Source organism: Microtus oregoni, unplaced genomic scaffold (genome assembly GCF_018167655.1).
Source record: "Microtus oregoni isolate MIOR12 unplaced genomic scaffold, Mior012 000065F_ref0000479, whole genome shotgun sequence".
NCBI classification, from domain to species: domain Eukaryota; kingdom Metazoa; phylum Chordata; class Mammalia; order Rodentia; family Cricetidae; genus Microtus; species Microtus oregoni.
In genome coordinates this window covers 3,728,367-3,751,660 of record NW_024543875.1, presented here as the reverse complement: position 1 = coordinate 3,751,660, position 23,294 = coordinate 3,728,367, and the positions used below count along the sequence as shown (strand labels likewise).

General features: G+C 40.9%; 1 protein-coding gene and 1 pseudogene across 1 annotated transcript in view; one reads left to right on the top strand and one right to left on the bottom strand.

Annotated features, from left to right (window-relative positions):
• The window catches only part of CUNH18orf63 (chromosome unknown C18orf63 homolog), a 42,422-nt gene that overhangs the window by 5,705 nt on the left and 13,423 nt on the right, over window positions 1–23,294 (bottom strand). Inside the window, exons 8-12 of the mRNA XM_041640799.1 lie at window positions 15,803–15,899; window positions 15,608–15,693; window positions 13,942–14,125; window positions 6,268–7,284; window positions 5,271–5,350 (exon numbers count right to left, since the gene is read on the bottom strand). Coding sequence (XP_041496733.1) covers window positions 5,271–5,350; window positions 6,268–7,284; window positions 13,942–14,125; window positions 15,608–15,693; window positions 15,803–15,899 — 1,464 coding nt within the window. The remainder of the gene's footprint in view (window positions 1–5,270; window positions 5,351–6,267; window positions 7,285–13,941; window positions 14,126–15,607; window positions 15,694–15,802; window positions 15,900–23,294) is intronic.
• Window positions 7,705–7,800, top strand: LOC121440180 (annotated as a pseudogene).

Below are 23,294 nucleotides of genomic sequence, written 5' to 3'. Positions count from 1 at the left end.
GTATGGGTCTGGAGACCAGAGGGGCCAGGAAAATGTGTCACTGAGAAACTTTGGACTCCCTGGTGAAGGAGACTGAGTATCTGGCCTTTCTGTTGGTAACTGTAAAAAATAACAGTTTCTCTGGTAAGTCTCAGCTCAGCATTGTAAGCTAGGATCTCATCCTTCTAAGCAATCAAGCCATAGACACTATTGTAGATAGCATGGAAACCCCTACCCTCCAGTTGGTAGGCTCTACCCTTCACAGGACACCAGGACCATTTCGTAACTTCCTTACTTGCACCCACGGTGGTCCTGCATTTATCAACTGCCAGGATTCTGAGCTGGTCTCTCACCTTCTCTCCTATCCCTGAGCCCTAATCTATCCATGCCACAGCAGCTACAGTAGCCTGCCAAACCCTGTGAGATTGGGTCACCCCGTGGAATAAAACAAATGCTCTCCAGGGGCCCATGGGACCCGGTGTGGTCAACTCCATCCTCCCTCTGGCTTCTCTACTCCAGCCGCTCTAGGCTCCTTGGTGCTCCTTGAGCCACAGGCTGGTTTTGTGTCTAAGAACCTCATCTTTCTTCCCCTGCTGTAAACCTCACAAGTGCTTGACACATGGCAAATACTTTAATGAATATCCCTTTTCTTTTCCCAGACAGGGTTTCACTGTGTAGTCCTGGCTGTCCTGGAACTCTGCAGACCAGGCTGGCCTCAAACTCAGAGGTCCACCTGCTTCTGCCTTCCAAGAGCTGAGGTTAAAGGCACACACCACCACCGCCCAGCTAATGAGTAACTTTTTAAGATGAAATGAAGATCTTTTGAGAGTAAAACTCTGTGATGTACTAAGGACCTAAGCTGGCTTAGGAAATGAACTACAGTGGGAACGAATTTGCAGGGTCTGTAAGCCGGCCCATCTCTGTACGGTCACCCGTACAGACATCTGAAAAGTACATACATTTGAAATTCTCTGTTTGTCATCTGAAATAATATACAGCATGAACATTCTAAACATAAGCACATAAGGGTCATGCATCTTTAAATATTTTTATTGATTATTTATAATTATCAGCAAACAGTCATATATTAGCATGTCCAGAATAAAAGCAGATCATAGCAGTTTGGAAACAGAGAGTGAAAATTGGTCAGGAAACCAGACAAATAAGAGCCATTCAACGAGATGCTCAAAATTTTATCTTATTTGCGACAGACACAATAAATAAAGTAATAGACACAAATAAAGTAAAAATAATTGTAATATATAATAAAAACATAAAACCAAATACAAATATAGCAAGAAGCTAATATACATGAGAAACACATTTTTACATAACTATAAATGTGATTCTTGGCATTGAGTTTCGCCTATTTCCACAAGTTTGTTTTGGTGTGGTGGTTGATTTCTAAATCTCTGGATATAGGCAAACATAAAACTGCTTATTGTTTAGCCCTGGAATGGCCCTGGAATGTAGAATTTTAAAAAGTAAGGATTTTTTGGAAGGGGTCCAAACTACAAACAAAGCATCAAGACCCTATACAAAGTAAAATCTGTTTTTTTCCCCAACTGACTGCAATTATTTTGGCTCTCAGAAATGGAAGTCTTTAAAAACATTTATTTTTTTCCTGTATGTATGTATGTATGTATGTATGTGTATCATGTGTGACTGGTGCCTGGGAGGTTGAAGAAGACGTTAGATCCCCTTGGAACCGGAGTACAGGTGGTTGTGAGCAGCTCTATGGTGCTGGGAAATAAACGTGAATCCTTGACAAGGGAGCAACTGCTCTTAACTGCTGAGTCATCTCCAGCCCCCAGAACTGAAATCTTTAATATGAACCAAGATCTTCATTGATTTCTCTGGTAATCTGAGCACAGATTTTTGGTGTGTGTGTGTTTCATTAGAACAATTGTAAGACAGAAATGTACTATGATGAAAACAGACTCATAGAGAGTCATGTTAGCACAGCAAACCCTGTACATATGTGGACACTCATCTAAAATGAAGCACTAGTGTAGGCTGTGGCTCAGTTGGTAGAGAGCTTGCCTCACGCACACAAACCCTGGATTCAGTCTCCAGCATGGCGTAAACTGAGCAAGCTATAACCTAGCAGCGTGGAAGCAGAGGTGGGAAGAGAAGCAGTTCAAAGCCAGTCCACCTACACAGTGAGTTCAAGGCCAACCTGGGCTATGTGATGCCCGTCTAAGAAGAAAGCAGAAAGGAATGTTACACTGTCAGTTCTAAGTAGTCCAGATTAGTAGAGTGGAGGAAGAGGGATCATAAAGATTCCGTGACGAACTGGGAAGCACTGTACATTGCTTCAGCATGGACTCAGCGTAGTTTGCTGAGTTGAGCAATACGATGTCTTCCTAGCCTAAGCTGCGATGATGGAGCAGCTCCAGGAAGCACCCGGGAAGCCTGGTCCAAGAATAACCACGTGTGTGGATGACTGTGCTGACCACACATGTATATTTCAGTACATCACTCTCAAAACGAAATACATTTCTACACAAGCAAAACAATGTCCTGGTCTTTACTGTGGTCAGCTGACTTTCCACAGCATGGGCTTCACGAGAAAGAAGCATTTAAAATGGGCTTTGAATTAAATGTACTTTCTTCCTATGAAGATGATAAACTAGGAACTAGAGATAGTTGTGAAACAGAAGCGCTCACAGTAAGGCACAAAGCAAACTAAACTAGGCATAACTCTGGGAGCAGGAGCAACAGTCACATGGGAAGGAGGTTAGGACTTGCTTTGTCTAACTCCAGTGTTTTGACGAATTGATTGGTAGCAACGGCAAACCATATGTAAACAATCATGGGTCAGCTTACACTTGATTCCCTGCTGGGTCTTTTATATGATGAAGGATTATTGTAGTAGGACATGCAGTGAAGAATTTTGACTTTAAAAGTATCTTTGGTATGTTATCAAATCCACTTAAAGTCTTAAAGTTTTGAAAGAGAGGAATTCTCATTTGTGAGAAGCACTATTTGTACTTCTCACTCCCGTCCCTCTCAGTGTGAGAGGGTTGTTCATGGAGGGCAAGCAGGGGATTCTGGACACTTGCTCCATCACCTACATAACCCTGAGCCCGAGCCACAGCCTACATGAGTTTGCTAAAGACCAGACTCAGCCTTCAGGGCAAGGCCATCCCTCTGCAAACTAAGGGTGAGCTTTGAGATATCCCCCACCCCAGCCACTCATGACCAGCCACTGATGTGAGCTGAGTTAACTTTTATTGTGCATTGCCCCACACCCTTCTGGCTAAGCAAACCTGGCAGTATCCGGAGACTGCAGAGCTTTGGTAAACACCATCGGAAAGTGCCAAATAGAAACAACGGGCTAAATACAAACACTAGTTTGACTGAAAAACCCTATTAATGGAAACTGTATAAGAAAAAAGCACTTTGTATCTGAGTTTTACCTCGGGATTGTAAAAATTCTTTTGTTCATGCCTAATGCTTGCTTCTTGCTATAAAAAGTGGAGTTTGGAAACTGCCCATGGCCACAGTCTCAGAATCGCAGTCTGGCTATGGTCATTGCTATAGCTGATATGTTTCTGTGCCCTGCAGAGATTTTCCCTTTATCGTTTCCTGGAATGAAGTTTGCTTCTGGTTTAACAGACTTGGTGGTTTTCTTTCCATCCTTGTGCAACCCCCGGACCCAACACTCTATTGGATAAAGTGGTACATGGGAGGCAGATGCAGGGAGATCTCTGTGAGTTTGAGGTCAGCCTGATCTTTATAGCAATTCCAGGCTAGCTGGGGCTACAGAGTGAAACTCCTTCTTTACAAAAATAATGTACCATATAAATTCAGTAACTTGCAGCATTCTGTATAGAACAATTTACATGCCTTATAATAGTGAAAGTTTGCAAACAACTGAAGTATTAACCAGTCGGGAGCTAGCTAAGCATGGCATATCCACATTCAATAAAAGACTGTGCAAAAACTGAGAAGAAAAGAGCCGAGTGAAGCAGCAAGTCCCAGGGCAGCACACACAGCCTGCGTCTCACCCACAGGCCCAGTCTGGAAGACTTCATCTGGGTTCTGGGAGATCATCCCTGAAAGAGCAATTGTAGGTGGTTTTCACTTTTCAGAAATTTATTACTGTATGTGTATGGGTGTTTTGCCTGCATATATGACTGTGTGCCATGTACAAGCCTGTTATACACAGGGTCCAGAAGATGACATTATATCCCCTGGAACTGGAGTTATATATTGTTGTGAACCACCATGTTGGTCCTGGGAATTGAACCTGGGTCTTCTGGAACAGGAGTCAGTGCTCATAATTGCTAAGTCATCTCTCCAGTGACCAATTTTTTAAAACTTGTTTACTGAATTACTCCATGTTACTCAAAAATTTTTACATAACTATGTATTAATTTTATAGTGGGGGGATACAGAAACTACAATTTTCTCATCATGATATTCTTCCTAATAGTGATTTCATGTTAACACGTCAGGCATTAAGCAATTCAAAATGAGAAAGTGACCATATTTCTAAGACCATGGGACCTAGAGTAGATTCTCTTATTTCTAAAAATGCAAAAAGCCATGCCCAAGGCACATACAATATTTTCCTCAGGCACATGAGAGTATTAAAATGAAGATGTTTAAAACTACATAAGATACCACATCATAATTTATATAAGAATAGACTTAGGCACCTTTTAGTTAATTCAAATCAGGTTGAAAATTCTATTAACTCTAGAAAGAACTGGCGTTGGAACAGAAAAGCAACTTTCTAGCTGGCTCTTAAAGGATCTGAACGCAAGCCAATGGCTTTATGAGAAGAGTGTCTGTGGGTACTTCAGTCATGTTTGTTCTCAGGACAGAGCAGATGGCAACAAGGGATAAAATGTCATTGCCAGATGTACAGTTTTGTGAATTTGGTGCCAGGGACCCAGAATGAAAGTTAAATCTCAAGTTTGAGCGTAGCTGGCATCGTCCCACTTCGTGAGTCAATTTCAGTGTAATGGTTAGTTCTGGGACATCACCTAAGGTCTGCTATTTCGGTCATGCCCAAGAAGAAGGATATTTTAGTGGGGCCATAGTCTTACATATTCAGTCAGCTGCTGTGACCACAAGGCAGACACTGGCTTCCTACTCTGTGGGACCCAGAGCTAAAGAGAAGGGAGCCCGAGGGGTCCTTTCTCAAAGCCATTCTTCTTTGGGGTCCACACAGGGAAAACAGTCGCTTATCCACAGGAGTGCTATTCCCATTCCCTTGCTAATCTAAGTGCAGATCTCTCTATTTAAGTAATATAAACAAGGGCACGCCCTGCAGTTACCTGATGGGTGGTCTCTGTTCCATACTGTACTCTGTCTCAGGAATGCCAAAGAACTTCTTAGGTTTTGTTGTCTTAGGTACCTGTATCAAATTGAAGAACGGCATTTTGTTACAAATTAACCAGATTACTAACAGTTTTGATTCTTAAGAGAGTTAGTCTCTCTTTTAAAATTCTTTGACAATTTCATATATATATATATATATATATATATATATATATATAGTGAATTCTAGCCATTGTCATTCCCAGACCATCCTCCAACCCTCCTCCCTCTTCCACCAAAACCCTTTAAAACAAGTCTTGCTCCTACTCTGATGCCTTGAAATTTCTGAACAACTGAGTTTAATTTTGGTGACTTGTGTGAGCATGGTGGGAAGTCATTTATTGGAGCATGGTCAACATGTCAGTGATTACACCATCTAAGCAAGCCTAAACAGCTCATATTCTCTCAGAGTGAGTGGGAACTCATGATCCTCTTTCCCCAACTCATGAAATGTTGGGGGTGGGGGCCCCAGTCTTCCTCAGGTCTTTCTTGCTACAGTGTTCATGGCTGCATGGGCAGTGTCTTGTCCAGAGACACTGTTTCATAGCATCCCCCATCCCATCCCACCCCAGCCTCCAGCTCTTACATCCTTTCTGCTCCCTTTCTACAATGTTCTGTGAACCGTGAATGTCCTTAGATGTCCTATTTGCTGTCACTTGGTTTTTTTTTTTTTTCCGAGACAGGGTTTCTCTGTGTAGTCCTGGCTGTCCTGATTAGATTGGCCTCAAATGCACAGAGACCCTCCTGACTCTGCCTCCCAAATGCTGGGATTAAGAGTGGTGCCAACATGCCAGGCTGAGCATCCTTTTTAAGGATTGGAACAGAGTTGGCTTTCTTAATAACCACATTTCTACATCGACTTGTGCAAGTTACTTACGTTCTTATTCAAGGCTCTAAAAGTCTAGCCAGCGTACCATGAATTTTTTCCAGGCTGAAAGAAAAACAAACCTTTACCTGTTTCCTAGAAGAACCAGATTGCCTCTGATGAGCAGCATTAGAACGATGCTTTGTAGAAGATTGTGAAGACTCAAGGCTTAGTTTCCGTCTGTGCTTGTGGGATGCTTTGCTCTCTGTTAGGCCATGATTGGCTGCGTCAGCTTCTTCAGTTCGATCTGCTAACTGTTGCGGTTGGAGTTGGGAGTCTTCCGTTTCTAAGTCTGATTCAAAAATGTGTGGCTGGCTTTTGAGTTTTAGTGACTCATGGCTTTTCCCCAAAATTTGTGTTATAAATCTGCTTGTTAAATTGCGTTTTCCACTGGTGTGGCTGTCAACAGCACTTTTTATAGCACTTAAACTACCTGACATTTGAGTCATGGCTTTGGTAGACAGTGGCCCACCTTCAGTGAGGTGCACAGCCCGCTCCACCTCAGAAGAGGGACGTTTCCCCTCAGGCTCACAGAACTCAGCGCTTTTCCCTAGCAGAGGTCTGACGTTCTTCTGATTTAAATTGCTAGCCTGGACTTGAATGTTACTATCTGGTCTTTTTCTCGGAGCTGAACCTGAACTTGGTTTGCCCCCCTGGGTTACGCTGGTTTTCTGCGCCGGTAGGGTAGGTTGTGTAACCGCGCTCTGTTTTCTTTTCGCGCTGTTGAGTGTTGAGATGTCTTTGTTCACTTGCTCAGATTTCCTTTGGAAAACTGGTATGAACGCTGGGGCCCTCTTACTTTGTGAGCAAAGATTATCGCCTTGAGTCTGTGTATTTTCACTGCTGGGTTTTGACTCCCCCACACGTAGGGGTGGCGCCCTGAGAGGCCAGGCGGGCTGTCTGGGCTGCGGAGACCCTGGCTGGAAGCGGCCCGCTGCAGACAAGCCTGCGCGCTGCGGGCTGACCAAAGGCTCCACCTTGTGGCTGGCTGCTGCTGGCTGTGGGACTAAAGGCAGAGCCCCTGTGGGCTTCAGCAAAGTGGCTTGAGTCAGAGCCACTCTGAAGTGGCTTTTCGTCGTCAGATTGGGGGGTTTGACTTTGTTTTCCTGGAAGGATGGAGATTAGGGAAAGGTAAAAATGTAATATTAATAATATAAGAGAAACAAGAAAGAAAATACAAAGTATCAGAATACGAACACAAAGTAACACTAAAATGCATAGAACCGCTGAAGAGAAAAATACAAACGAGCCTTCTGGTGCAATGTGTAGATTTCTCAGCCCCATGTAAATCAACTGTAAGATCTAATGGAGGGGTGCATGCATTTGCCTGGGATCTCTAAGTGGGGTTTTGACTTCAGGGCAGGGTTGCATGTCTTAAGCCTGCCTGTGTTTGCACCACCAGTTTCTGGTGCCTAGCAGTAACTCGGCGAGACCGTCTCAAAACGACTAGTTAGATACAGCAAAGAAATCCAAGTGTGTCCTCATCTTTAAAAACTCTGTCTGCATAGGAAATCAAGTTGTCCCGTGCTCACTTGTGAGCCCAGACTAGAACTGGACGAGACAGAGATTAGTATGGTCCCTGTGCAAGGATGAAGCAAATTTGTGAAGTGCCCCATATTTAAATAAAGAAACAAAAGAAAGAAGACGTTTCCACTGCTTCAGTATAGGCGCACAATTCAGAGGACTCTAAGCGCACTTACCACTGCCCTGGGGGGGTCAGAACTGTCACCTACAGTTTCTTCTTCCCACACAAAAACCAAAACTTAGACCTTTGTAAATAATAATCCGCACTTCCCCTTGCTCCAGGATGCTGGCAACACCTGCTCTATTTTCTTTTGCTATGATCTGCCCATTCCTGATACTTCATACGAGATCATACAATATTTTCCTTTAGTGTCGGACTTATTTCACCTAACATACTATTTTTTTCAAGATTCAGGTATGTTGCAGCACATATCAGGATCTCTTTTCTTGTGACTGACTATTGCACAGTATGTATATATGATGTTTTTCTTGTGACTGACTATTGCACAGTATGTATATATGATGTTTTTCTTGTGATTGACTATTGTACAGTATGTATATATGATGTTTTTCTTATCTGTTCAATTGCTGATGGAAGTGTTTCTATTGTTTTGAAATAAATATACACTGGGCTTTCACTGCTGTATAAGAAAAGCAGAACTCGTTAGATTTTGTCAACTTGTCACAAACTAGAGTCACCAGGAAAAGGGGGTGTCAACTGAGGAATGACGTCTGTCAGACTGGCATATGAGCACGCCTGTGGAGGTATTTTCATGATTCATCGTTGATATTGGAGGGTCTAGTCCACCATGGACGGTGCTACTCTCAGAAAGGTGTTCCTGAGTTCTATAAGGAAGTAGGCTCAGCAAGCCACGGAGAGCAAACCAATCAGTACCATTTCTCCATTTCTGCTTCTACTTGAATTCCTGATCTCAGTTTCCTCAATGATTGAATATTATCTCGTGGACCAAATGCCTCCCCAACCTGCTTGCTTTTGGTCATGGTATTTACAACAGAAAGTAAAGTAATATAGTAAATTTTGACAATAATATGAAATGTAGGTCACAGATTTATTTTCTTACTCTTACAGATTAAAAATATGTCACAGCTTCAAACAAAAACCATAAAAATTATAGGAATAATATGTAAGCCAGAACAATTGATTTTTCCTTCCTTCTACCGAGTTCCAGTTTTTGAATGAGGCTGGGAAGACACCAGTGGAGAGTTCAGGGAGATTAGAATTATAGGTAGGCACAAAAAATGATGAGATTGACCCAGTCATCTAGGGCATAACAAGGCACATAAAAATGATGTGGCTTAAAATTAAAAAAAAAAACAACAAAAATGGGGCTTCAATATATACACTTTGGGGGCACAATTCTTGTGGTCTGGAGAATGAAAAGGGTGATACAGACATTTTTCAGACTCTCCTCTTTCATGGGAACTAACAACAAACTAAAAGCTATCTGATAGGCATAGCATATCCTCTCTGTCAAGACATCATATGAGCAAAGACTACTGCTACCATCAGACCCGGGCAAGAAGCAGGCATCTCCCACTCACGATGGGAGCCTGGCCTCTACTCTTCCCATTGTTCCTTCTGGAACAAGCACCTGTGAAGTTCAATGTGCCATTTTCTCAATGATATTTAGAGTGTTGACTTACAGCCTGTCAATTAGACGCACATATCAACTGTGGGAAGTTGGAAGAAGGGGAAGCAATGCTTGTCCCAGCTTTGCTGAAAAAGTCAACTACAAACACTTCCCTTGACTTCAGTCACTGTTAGGGAGAAGTCGCACTGTTCACTCACTGGATTTCGGGGTCCAGTGCAGACCGACATTAGGGTGTCTGCTCTTCTCAGAGAGCAGTAGACACCCAACACACTCCCCACAAACCACAGCCCTTGCCTTGTGCTACATACACACACAGATGCTGTCATTGGAAATACTCTTAAATTATCCCATCAAATACCAGGAGACACTTTGTCACAACAGATGGCGTCACTCTGGAGAGCGAGTGTTTTCCCACTGCCTTGAAAGAAACATATCTGAGAACTAAGTTGAAACTAATTATAGACAAGCAAAGAACACTTGCTTTTTAATCCTTGGGTTTCACAAACTGCATTTTTTTAAAAATGTACCTATTACTTGAGATGCACAAAGAAAACTCTAGGCGGATTAGGATAAGGACAACCGACTTGCGCTCTGCGAACGTGTGTGTTGCACCTGAGACAGCTACACTCTCACCCGCTTTCCAGTTGCACCTGAGACAGCTACACTCACACCCGCTTTCCAGCCCTGTCTGAAGCGCACATCAGCGAGAGTCGTGCCCGGGGCACCGCTTGCTCCCTAGCCTGTCGATACATTGTCACTCATTGTTTTAACTCTAAAATACTGTACATAGCCACAAGGGAGGAAACTTAGGCTTATATTCAAAATGTATAGAAAAGCAAAAAGGGCCTGTGTAAACAGCAGATGAGATCATAAATAATTCACAGAACTTAAACATTTTTAAGCTGTCAACAGCTGAAGCTCTGTGGAGCCGTGAGCCAGCTCAAGAGCATGTGCTTCACGGCTCACATCTCTCTTCTAGGCGTTGTCGGAAACGCAGCTTAGTAGACTTTTAACTTCTCGCACTGACACATAACGTATACAACTTTGGATAATAATATAGAATTGTGAAACTAAACATTTTACAGTTATCTAACGGGATTCCAGTATTAAGGTAACCGTTAAGAAGAATTTGAGAAGCCCACGACTTATCTAGGCTATGTGGTTGGATGTTTTTGAGAGGGAAAGCTCTTCTGTTGCATCCATGCTTTCGGTGTGGGAAAATCAGGACAGTGTCTTTCATCCTGTTAACCATTAACATTCAGGAAAGTTGAGGCAAAAAGAGGTCAGTATGCTTAGGCTTAGCCACACACATGCGCACACGCATGCACGCACACACATACAGGCATACACACAAATACACAAACACAGGCACGCATGCACACACACAAACACACAACACACGTACACACATATAAATGCACACACATACATGCACGCACACAAACACACATACAAACAAACTCACATACGCACTCACACACATATGCACTCACACACACACACACACACACACACACACACACACACACCATGATTACTGAAACTGGAGATAATGTAATCCAGAGAGGCACACTCTACCTCAACTAGCAGTAATGGGCAAGTGTTATAAAATGTCAGGGGAGGTAGAGAGAAAATTTAAAAATGTTTAAAAAGAAAATGGAAAAGTAAGCAGAATGACTAATCAGATGTGGGTTATTTATTGAAGTCTGGTTCTGCGTGTGGCATCACACTTGTCTGTTTTGCTAAAGCCAAGCCCCTAGTTTATGAGAAATAAAAATGTTGGCTTTAAATGACATATCACACAAGGAAGCAGCTGCTCACATCCAGAGTGTAGAATACCCTCCAGGGCAAGTGTTCCTGTATCTAGCAAGCAATGGTCATAAATAATGCTATAGAATAAAACACACTTAGCAGATAGAATGGCCAAGTGATCTGAGATGGTCCTGTTTAGATTTTAACTTGGCAAAAGCCTTAAAAACAAATCTTTGAGATAAATGAGAAGTGTATGACCTGGGTTTGGTGATACTTAGGAACTATTCATCCTGTTTGGTATATAGTGACATCGGGCCACGTGAAAAATGCTTTTTCAATGCTGCATGTGGTACAAATATATTCTACAGGATTTAGAGAAGATGAAATAATATTTTGCCTGATGTTTGCTTCAAAACACCCATTTTACCCCTACTTAAAACTTATTTTCTCTTAAGTAGTTTTGAAATTTTCCTTAATTAAAAGCAAACCTAGTCTGGCTAACCACTCCTGGAAAATTAATTTTTTAAAAAGTCAGCAGCGTGTAGAAAGTTCCAGAAGGTTATGCAGCTTAGCTATTGTTCCCCATGAAGAGCACTCCTGACAGGGTTGTCCATAGCTTCCTTCCTAGCTTCCCCCATGCAGCTCTAAGGGCTGCCTGGACTCCAGCCTACATTGCTCCCACCGCCCAAGCTCAGACATCACCGCTGTCACCTCACTCTGTTTGCCAGACGCAAGGCAATCACAGGTCTACTCCAGTACACAATGGCAAGGACTTGGGTCTAGACAGCCAGTTCTCAGAGCCCGAACTCTCAGACAGGAATCAATGGTTAATTTTAATTTATTTTCTTGATTATTATGCTAAGAATCTGACCAGGCTTCATTTTTAAGTCAGAAGTGTATTTACTTCATGCTGGCGAAGACACCTGAGCTCTGTGCTGTGGGTCCTCGCAATAGAATAACAGACAAGGCAGAATGAATTCTTACTGTCAACAGCAGTGTGCAGACGATTTCAGGGAAGTGCTGCTGTACACTTAAGACGCAAGCTTTGCACATTGTCTGGATTTACTACTCACAGAGCAGGTATGGCTGAAGATATGCAGTATAAAGCAGTCAATACGGACATACGATATAAGTGTCTGCTCAGCAGCAATTCCTTAGATTGGATCTGGCAAGCAGTCTAACTTTTAAAAACTGTTATGCGAGCCAGATATGGTAGTGTACACCTTTAATCCCAGCACTCGGGAGGCAGAGACAGGAGGGTCTATGTGAGTTTAAGGCCAGCCTGGTCTACAGAGTGAGTTCTAGGGAAGCCAGAGCTACAAAGTGAGATTCTATCTCAAAAATAAAAAAAAAAACTTCATACCTATCTTTAAGACTAAAATATAGGTATCATATAGGTATCTGTCCACTTACACTCCCTTCTCTGGAAAGCACAATGCAGAAAAAAGGGAGATGAGGAGCCCTACACAGCTGACGAAGAACTCATACCTAGCATGCCATAATATCTGTAAATGAAAACTAGAGATATATCAAAATAGATATCCAAATAACCACTATACACAAGTGGTTATATATAATCATTATATATATATATATATATATTATATATAATCAAGAACACGCACACTGAAAGCAGATCATAACAAGCGTATCTGCGAGAATCACTGGAAACCAGCAATGCCACATAAGAACAAGGGAAAGAAGCAACAGCCGGAGGCTCAGAGACGGCTACAGACACTTTAGGAGGAGCCTAGCATATGTTCTACGCTTAGGAATACACCTGCTGATTCTGCATGCATGGGATTCATGTCCGTGCACCTAGAGGGTGTGTACTAGAAGGTTCACTGCCACATCACCACAGATAGCCCTCACACAATTCAGCTGTCAATCAACAATATTCTGGAGAAATAAACGATAACGTAATCATATCACCACACAGAAATGAAAGTGAGTGAGCTACAGCTGAGTGGAACATTACGGCTGAGCGTCACAACACCATTCTAAAGCCAAGGGACGGACTGGGAAACACAGACACGATGGTTTCTTTTGCATGAAATTCAAAACTGGACATCACTAAAGCCTATGCTTAGTAAAGACAAAGAGCAAGCCCCAGAAGTCACGGCAGTGGTTGCCTCTCTGAACACATAATGAGGACGGTGGAAGTACGCTGTATTGGGTTACATAAACAATTATTCAACAAGACGTATGCATATACTTCTACATGTTTATAATATGGTACAATAAAATTAGATTCTAACTCCCAGAGATCCGCCTGCCTCTGCCTGTCTCGAAAAACCAAAAAAAAAAAAAATAGATTCTAAAATGCAGGGGGATAAAGCCAGAGGTGACTCTCCTCCCTTGAAAACTTTCCAGCCCCAGAAAATATAAAGACTCAGAATCTGATTTCAAGTTGCATCTTCTTCCCCTGCTCTGCTAAGTCTGGGACATAACACAACCCCAGGCAGCCATTTCTTTTCTTGTGTCATATGTCTATCTGCGGGGAGCCAGGCATGCTGGTTTCCTCCTGAAGTTAATGTCTTGCCGAGGCAGGCACGGGGATGCCCTTTCTCCTGCTGCACCCGCCCAGTGGGCAGCAGGCACCTACTTCTCCTGAACAGGCTTTCCCTGTCTGTGCAGCTGAGCAGTTCACAGCATTTTCTCTCTAATCTCCAGTAACCCAGTCCATGTATATCCAGATATGGATGGAACACATCAGGAATAATGATTGTGTGTCATGAAATGCAGTGACCGCAACGGCAGGGCAAACAGTTAAGTAACAGTAACGACAAATAGCACTTACGAGATGCTGTACCAAGAAAAGTTCGTGATCTGCTAAAGAATTCCGAGACCCTGAGTGAGAAGAGTACGTCTTACCTGTGTTTGTGGTCTGCTTAGCTCCTGTGTGTAGTAGCAAGGCTTACTTGTCATCTTTATGGGAAATCCACATATATGAGGAAGTTTAGATTTTAAGTCTGACAGAAAGCTTTTCAGCACACCTTCCAAATCCACCCTCGGGAAGAACTGGATGGGCTGACTCCTGATGCAGCTGAGAGGGTACCTGAGCCAGGGGAAAGGTTAAAGAGCAACACGAAGGCGGCCGTCTGCAAGGCAGCAATTTCCTTCTTTCAAAAGGCGGCAATGCAGACAAGATGCACACAAACAGACTCTATTTTTATGTTATATTCTTCTGTGTTCAAAGCTAAAAAGCATTCCATCTTCCCTTCTATTTTAAGTTATTTTTATTTAAAAATTACATGTGTGTGTTATGAGACAAGATGAATTACCATGTCTTTGTTTTATAAATAGAATTGTAAGTAGAGTAGATCACAATGCCATCTATCACCTGCACAGAGCATAAGGACAAAATTAGCAGACATTAAGCTGCTCTTATCTTCAAAAGCAATGAAAAACTTGGCACGGAGAAGAAACCCATTACCAATTATATCCAGATTTCAAAACCAGTCCTTCAAGGAAAACAGTCACTTTTCCTAATGAGAAATCTTCTAAACATGTGGGATAGTGTTGGCACCTAATGGAAGGGAATTGCTGGTGGTGTTGATCCTGCTTTGCCTGGGTTAGGAAAGAGCACAGAACACTGGTTCTTCTAGTACTAAACCTCACTGTCAGAATGACGAAAGCCATGCTAATTAAGATTTAAGAGCTCCACCCAGGGTCTTGTGTTCTGTTTCTGTGTATATTTTAAAGTAATATTAAGAAAGCTATTTTCCTATATTAATGCAGCGAGTTAAGTGCAAGTCAAATCTAAAAAACAAATCTTCCAAAGAGGAAGGTCTTAGTGACCTTTAACTTAACCCGTTCAATACTGCCTGAGCAACACTGGGGGGAGCTCTTGGCTAAGGAGAGTCCTATGATTGGTTTCTCAATGTTCTACTAGCAAATACATGTACATACTTTTTGCTATTCTGAATTTTCTTTTCTTCTCTAAATTTTTCAATAGTCTTTAAATAATAGTCTTTATAGCCTGTAGTGGTGGTAATTCCAGCACGGAGAAAACTGAGGCAGGAGGATGGCCCGTTCAAGAATAGCCTGGGTTACATAACAAGACTTTATCTCCTTCCTGTCACTAAAGTAGTTTCATATTAGAAGCAATTAAGATCTGTTAGAGATTAGGAGATGAGAGGCTGGGGATGTAGCTCAGCTGGAAGAGTGACGTAATATAGAGTCTTGCAGTGAGTCCTGGACCCAATCCTATCCTCAGCAAAACCTAGATGTGGTGGCCTATGCCTGTAATAACAGCACTTGAAAAGTACAGACGGGAGTATCAGAAATTCCAGAGTATCTTGGGATACACAGTGAGTTCCCAGCCTGTCTGGGTTATATGAGACCTGTCTCAAAAACAAAACAAAAATACCCAAGATAAGCATCCACAAAAACTCTTATTAATATCATCTTCTGAGCTAAATTAAAAGCAGCTGTGCAGGAAACGCGGGTCCATGAAATAAAGACGGCACGGGGATGAGCAAGCCTGGCTCTCAAGGCAGACAGGAAGTCTCTGCTGTCACCAGTGTGCAAAGGATACGTGAAGGTCCTTTCTTTGGTCATCCTGAAGTAGATGCTGCAGTATGTTTTCAGGTCTCCACGGTCTTCCGGAAGTTTATAGCCATACTATAAATTAAACACACAATATAAACCTTGCTGGGGGAGTCTGTCCTTGTGTTACACGGAGAGCAAAGAGATCAAATGACACTGAATGAGATGCCCATGTGCTTCTTACCAGGTCGTCCCAGTGCCTCCGGAAATCGTCGAAGGAACGGAAGGGACAGTCAGGTGGTGGAGTATGAAGAACGTTTATTATCTGCCCCATTTTCATACTGTGAAGAAGGAGATTTGATACAACGTTATGCTGCTGCTTAAATATAGGTAAGCATTGTTTGAGAAGTTAACTGTGCTTTAGAAAGTATTCCAAAAGACTTAGCGAGTAATATCACTATTCACATATAAATGACAAACTAATCGTTAGCACCGAGTTCTAAACCCCATTACCTTAAATCTTTGGTCTTGACATGTAAATTTTAGATATATTTGGTATGCTTTAAATTATAAATAGGTTACCAAATGCCTTAATCAGCTTCATACATACATTACTTCACATATGTACATGTTTTGTGGTACAAATATTTAAATCTATTTGTAATAATTTTCAAGACAACCATTTGTTGATATTCACTAGAGTGTGTCATACACAGATTGTTTAATGTATTCCTTCTGTCTGAGATTCTTTACCATTGACCAGCATCTCTCTGCTGTAATCTAAAGCCCCATCCTTTCCCTGGCAACTGTGATTATCAGCATCTCTCTGCTGTATTCCAAAGCCCCATCCTACCCCTGGTAACTGTGATTATCAACATCTCTCTAATGTATTCCAAAGCCCCATCCTACCCCTGGTAACTGTGATTACCAACATCTCTCTGCTGTATTCCAAAGCCCCATCCTATCCCTGACAACTGTGATTACCAACATCTCTCTGCTGTATTCCAAAGCCCCATCCTACCCCTGGTAACTGTGATTATCAACATCTCTCTGCTATAGTTCAAATCTCCATCCTACCCCTGGTAACTGTGATTATCAACATCTCTCTGCTGTAGTCCAAAGTTCCATCCTACCCCTGGTAACTGCAATTTTACTGTTTTCATGAGTCAACTTGTTAGATGCAACATATAAGGTCACATAGAATTTGTCTATCTTATTTTGCTTAGTATAACATGTTTCAGGTTCATCATCAGTATTGTCACATATGACAGGACTGCCCTCCTTTAAGGCTGAATGTTGCTCCATGTGTATACACACCATACCTTTATCTGTTCTATCAGGTAGATGCTTAGGCTGTATCCATGTTTCACCTACAGTGAAGAGTGCTACAATGGATGTGAGTGCAGAAATATCTCTGACATGCTGATTTTATTTCTTTGATGACTTATTTCCTTTAGACATATAGGATTAATGATCATATGATAATTCCATATTTACCATTTTAAGAAATTTCCATATTGTTTTCTATAGTATTTGTACTAATTTACAGTCTCATGAACAGCATGTTGACATCCCCGTTACATGGGATACTTACAATTCTTTTAATTTAAGGATTTTGTATATGACTATACTGTATTTCTATTCTTTCCACCCTGCCTTTGCCCCTCCCTCAACTTCCCTATCCTCCCAACCACTTCCTTTTAATTCATGAACTCTTCTATATTTGTTTGTTAAATATATATGTATATGTATGTGTGTGTTGTAGAATATTAAAATGTGTTACATTCATTTATGCTGTGGAACATTTGTTTAATGATGCAAAGAATGTGTTGCATTCTTTCATGTTGCATTTGTTTAACTCTGTGAAGCTGTGTTACTGTGCCTGCCTAAAACACCTGATTGGTGTAATAAATAGCTAAACGACCAATACATAGGCAAGAGAAAGAAATGGGGCAGGGGAATGGTGGGCAGAGAGAATAAAGAGAAGGGAGGCTGCCAAGCTAACACCAGGCATTCATAAGCAAAAATAGTCTCAGTGTATTTCTTTGGGAGCTGAGTGACAGGTCCCCAAAGAGTAGATTTTTTTTAAAAACCAACTACATATGTGTGTGTATGACCTATTGAGTCCAATTACTGTGTACTTATTTGCATAAGTGCAAATATAAATAAGTTGACCTTTTAGAACTGAGGTCTTGTCCCTAAAAACAAAACAAAACAACACCAAAAGCTGGTTCTTTGTCCCTCAGCAGGCATTGCCTACAGTTTTTCATCTAGGGGTGGAACCTTATGACATTTTTTCCAATCCACATCGGTGTGTTGATGGGTTTGGTCTTTGTAGGTTTTGTACAGGCAACTACATTGTTGAGAGTTCATGGTGCAACACCCTGTCCAGAAGAAACCACCACAGATAGAGCAGGCATCCCAGTTGTCTGGTTCTAACAATCTTTCCACCCCAACTTCCAAGATGTTCCCTGAGCCATAGGTGTAGGTGTTGTGTTACAGATTTCCCCTGTATGGGGAAGCCATAGTCACTTATTCTCTGCATTTTGATGGGTTGTGGATCTAATCGTCTGCTGCAAAAAGAAGCTTCTCTTGTGAGATGTGCGTGCGGCACCTCTATCAAGGAGCAGATGGATGAGCATGCAGAAGAAAACTGGCAGCTGTATTACTTTAACAGTATGGGCCCTTCCCAGGTATAGATTCTTGGGGAAATTTATATTAGCAGGCAGGAGTTACCTCCAAGTGAGCGGTTCTTATTAGACACTGCTTGGCTGCCATCGGGATACAAGGGCCACTATTGCACTATCTTGTGAGTCCCGTTATTATTGTGGCTCTCAGGCTTTAGAGTTGGGTAAGACTATTGATATCTTTTCTCCTGAGGCATCTGGCACAGCACCTTCTAACACAGGACAATTACCTTCAGGGAAGAGACTCCCAGATAAGTTTCAGCTTGGTTTCTACAGGTCCTGGGAGCAAAGTTTGTAGTGTCTTCAGCAAGAGGGTCTTACCTTCACGCTTATTAGGCAACCAGGAACAACAGACTCGTTGACTAACAACTCAAGTGAAGTAGTCCCCCGCCTGACACTCGGGTTTTTGTAAAATAGTCTAAATCTTCTGAGAGGCAATTTATCCTGTTCTGTCGGGTAAGTGCTTCAAAACATGTTCTTACTCTCCATATATATCATACATAGATTATGTTTCCTCACTGCTACCAGTTAAATGTGCCATCCCGCTTCCCCTTCCCCCTTCATAGCACCTATGTCCTGACATTCCTCTAGCCCTACTCTTCATCTCTCCCCCATCGGCCCCTTTCTTCTTCACTGGCTTCCGTGGTTACTCTAAGTTATACATTCAAACCTATAGATTTAGACTGAGAGCCCACGAAGAAGAGAGAACATTTGTCTTTCTGGGTCTGGGTTATCTCACGCAGAATATTTTTCAGTTCCATTCCTTTGCCTGAAAATTTCATGGCTCCATCTTTCTTTATAGCTGAGTAGAATTCCGTTGTGGATGTGTACCACATTTTCATTATCTAGTAATGACTTGATGGACATCTAGGCTGTTTCCACTCTCTGGCTCTTATGAATAGAGTAGTATTGAACACAGCTGAGCAAGTCTCTGTAGAAGGATATCAAGTCCTATGGGTGTATGGTAGATCTCTCTCTCTCTGTCTCTGTCTCTCTCTCTCTCTCTGTCTCTCTCTCTCTCTGTCTCTCTGTCTCTCTGTCTCTCTCTGTGTCTCTCCTCTCTCTCTCTCTCTCTCTCTCTCTCTCTCTCTCTGTGTGTGTGTGTGTGTGTGTGTGAGTGTGAATGTGAGTGTGTGTGTTTTCTCTACACTGATTTCCATAGTGGCTGCACCATTCTATAATCCTACCAACAGTGGACAAAGGTTCTCCTCTCTATATCCTTGCTAGCATTTACTGTAAGTTGTTTGTTCTTAGCCATTCTGGCTGGGGTGAGATAAAACCTTAAAGTAATTAAATTTCCACTTCCCTGTTTGCTAATGATGGTCTTAACCACTTTTGTTTTTCTTGCAGAACTTTCTGTTAATTATCTTGTACTAGCTACTTTTCCATTGCTGTGATAAAATATCATGACCATTGTGGCTGACACAGCAGCAGGAGCAGGGAGGTGAGAGATCCCATTTTCAACCACAAACACAAAGCAGAAATAGTGAACTGGAAATGCAGTGAGGTTTAGACTCTCAAAGCCCGCCTCCAGTGATATAAAATAAAAAAATTATAAATTATAAAGTAAAAGAAAGTATAAAGTAATATGCTTTCTTCAGCAACACTGTACCACCTCCCCAAGTATCCCCAAGTAGCATTATCAACTGGAGACCAAGAATTCAAATGCCTGATCCTATAGGAGACATGCTCATTCAAACCACTACAGATGTATAGCCCCCTTCTATTGGATTGTTTTTCTTTATTCTTTTATCGTTTTAAGTTCTTTGCAATATTCTAAGCATTAGTTCTCTTTTGGATCTATAGCTGATAAAGATTCTCTCCTCTTCACTTATTATTTTCTTTATTACACATAAACTTTTAGTTTTATAAGATCCCATTTGTTTATTGTTGGGGCTGATTCCTGGGCCATTGAAGTTCTATTAAAAGAAAGTCTTTTCTATACCTATATCCTATAGGGACAATCTGTTTTCTTCTAGCAATTTCAGACTTTCATGTTTCTTCCTGAAGTCTTTGATCTATTTGGAGTTAATTTTGTGCATGATAATAAATATAAATCTTCTATATGTGTGCATCAAATTTTCCCAGGACTGTTTGGGGAAGATGCTCTCTTTCCTCCAGGGTGTGTTTTTGACATCTTGGTTGAATATCAAGTGGCTATACTAATGTGAATTTGAGACTGTGTCTTCTATTGTTCCATTGATCTACAAGTCCACTTTTGTATCATGCTGGTTTTATTACTATTGCTGTGTAATGTAACCTAAAATATCGTATGGTGATAATGGGTCATTATTATTTTTTAGATACAGGATTGCTGACATTATTCATGCCTTTTGCGCTTTCATATGAAGTTTAGAGGTGTTTTTCTATCACTCATATAGAGCTTAACTGAGAATGCATTGAAACTATAAACTGCTTTTTGTAGGATTATGTTTCACAGTAGTAATTCTAACAATCCATGAGCATGGGAGGTCTTCCCATTTCCTAGTGACTTCCTCCATTTATTTCTTAAGAAATTAAATTTTTCATTGTAAAGACCTTTCACCTTCTTGGTTAGGTTTATTCCTCTCTCTCTCTCTCCTGAAGATATAGTGAACGGGCATGTTTCCATGGATTCTGTTCTCAGTATGTTTGTTATTGATGTGTGGAAAGGATGTTGAGCTTTGTAAGTTAATTTTGTATCCAGCCACTTGCTGAAGTGATCATTTCTAATTTTCTGGTGTAATATTTGAGATCTCTTATATGTAATATAAAACTATCTGCAAATAGGGATAGCTGTATCCCTTTAGTTTCCTTCTCTTTTCTTAATACTCTAGTTAGGCTTCAAGTACTATATTAAGGAGGAATGGAGATAGAGAACATCCCTCTCTCATTCTTTAATGAGATTGCTTCAAATTTTTCTCCATTTAGAATGTTGGCTAGTGGGTGTGACATTATATAGGCCCTTTCTATTGATATTTTTATTTTTGATAATGCCATTCTAACAGACATGAGGTTATATCTCATTATGACTTCAATTTGGATTTCCCTATTATTATTGAATGTTCTTTTCCATGTGTTTATTAGCTATCTGGGATATCTTCTTTTGTCCATGTAAGTTGGGTTTAGTGGCATCTGCTTTTAAACCCAGCACTCACAAGACAGAGGGAAAGGGTAACTCGGTGAGTTCAAAGTCTGATCGCGATTTCTAGGACAGCCCGGGATGCACAATGAGACCCTGTCTGCAAGAAGAAGAAGAAGGAGAGGACAAAGAGATGCCTATTTCTTTGTTAATTTGAAAATCAAGTTGTTATCTTGCTGTTGAATAGAGTTTTTGTATGTCTGCCCTGATGTGGGGAGTGTTTGCTCCCTCCTAAATTTAATTGACATTGTAACCACTGAAGAGGCAATTATGCTGGTGAGGTTCTGCTGACAGTGACTACAATGATGTAATTATCTCAGGTTTGAGTTCCTGATAAAATAGCAATCTTGGCCTTTTTGTGTGTCTTTCTGGACCTCTCTTTGCCTGTTCACTCTGGAATGACAGAGCAAAGAACTCAGTAGAAAGTTAATGTGCAGGCACTTCAGTCTCAGACTTCCCAGCTTCCAGCCCGATATGAGAAATAAGTTTGCATTGCATATAAATTATCCAGGACCAGACATTCTATTATAGAAGCACAAAATATTCTAAGAGGAAAATGGTTTAGAAGCATTTTCTCATACTTCATGGTGATGCTCATTCTTTTGACTATTTTCTTTGGTATGCAGAAGAGTTTTAGTTTGATGAAGTTCTATTGATCCATTTCTACTTTTGTTGTACAATGTTTAGGGCCATATAAAAAATTCACCCCCAGATCAAAGCCATGATGCTTTCCTGAAGTTTTTAATGACGTTTTCATACATACTTAATTTACAGAATGCTGTTCTGTTCTGTCAGTCTATGTGTCTGCTTATTGTTTTAATTATTATAGATTCGTAGGACAGTTTGAAATCAGAGTGTGATACCCCCAAAATTGCTCTAGCTCCTTGGGGTCTTTTATTTCCATATGAAGTAATTTTTTTTCTATTTTTGAAGAATAGCATAATTTGGTAGGGATTACATAAAATCTCTAGACTAGATTGTGGACATTTTAATGGTTCTAATTCCTCTAATCCATGACTGAGCTCTCTTTACAATTATTTATGTATTTTTCAATGCCTTTTAGAAGTATTTTTAAATTTTAACTTTCACTTCTTTGTTAGATTTATTCTAGAATTTCTTTTTGTTAGCTACTTTGAATGAGATCGTTTATTAATTTCTTCTTTCTATAGTCCCTATTGAAGTATGGAAATGCTGCTGGATTTTCCTGTTGTTGACAGTGGTGGTTTGAGACACAGGCTTGCTAAGTAATCAAGGTTAGTCTTGAGATCATGGTCTTCCTACCTCAGCCTCCTATGTTCTGGAATTATAGGTGTGTACCAGATACTGTGGGTTATAAGTTGGTTCTATAGCATGCAACTCTTTGAATTCACTTCAGAGTTCTAGGTTTTGATGGGATCCTTAAGGTTTTCTGTTTGTAGCATTAAATTGTTGTTGAGCAGTACAGTTAACCTCTTCCTTTTCAGTTATGGGGCTTTTCATTTTCTTCTCCTAGGACCAGTATTGGGTTGAATAGAAATTCTTGTCTTGTTTCTGATCTTAATGGAAAGCTTTCAACCTTCCACCATTAAAAATGACTTTACTGTGGGTTTATTATGTATGGCACTTACATCTTAATAACTGAACAGGTTAGGAAAAACTGAGTCGACCTGCTACAAACAATGCACCAACCACAAATACACACAAAATAGAAGAAAAAAATGTTTCCATCTGCTGTGTGCCTAGTGCTTGTTAGATGGAGGGAAAGTCTGGTAAGAACTGAGCCACAATCATGCCCTTCCCTTGGATGCTTTACCATCTGTAAATCCTTTCTTAATTTTCCTGAGCAAGTTAAAACATTTTGGTAATAGAAATGAATCATTTTTTTCTGATAATGCAAGCAAAACCAGTTCACATTAAATTATAATAAATCAGTATTAAGTAAACATTCA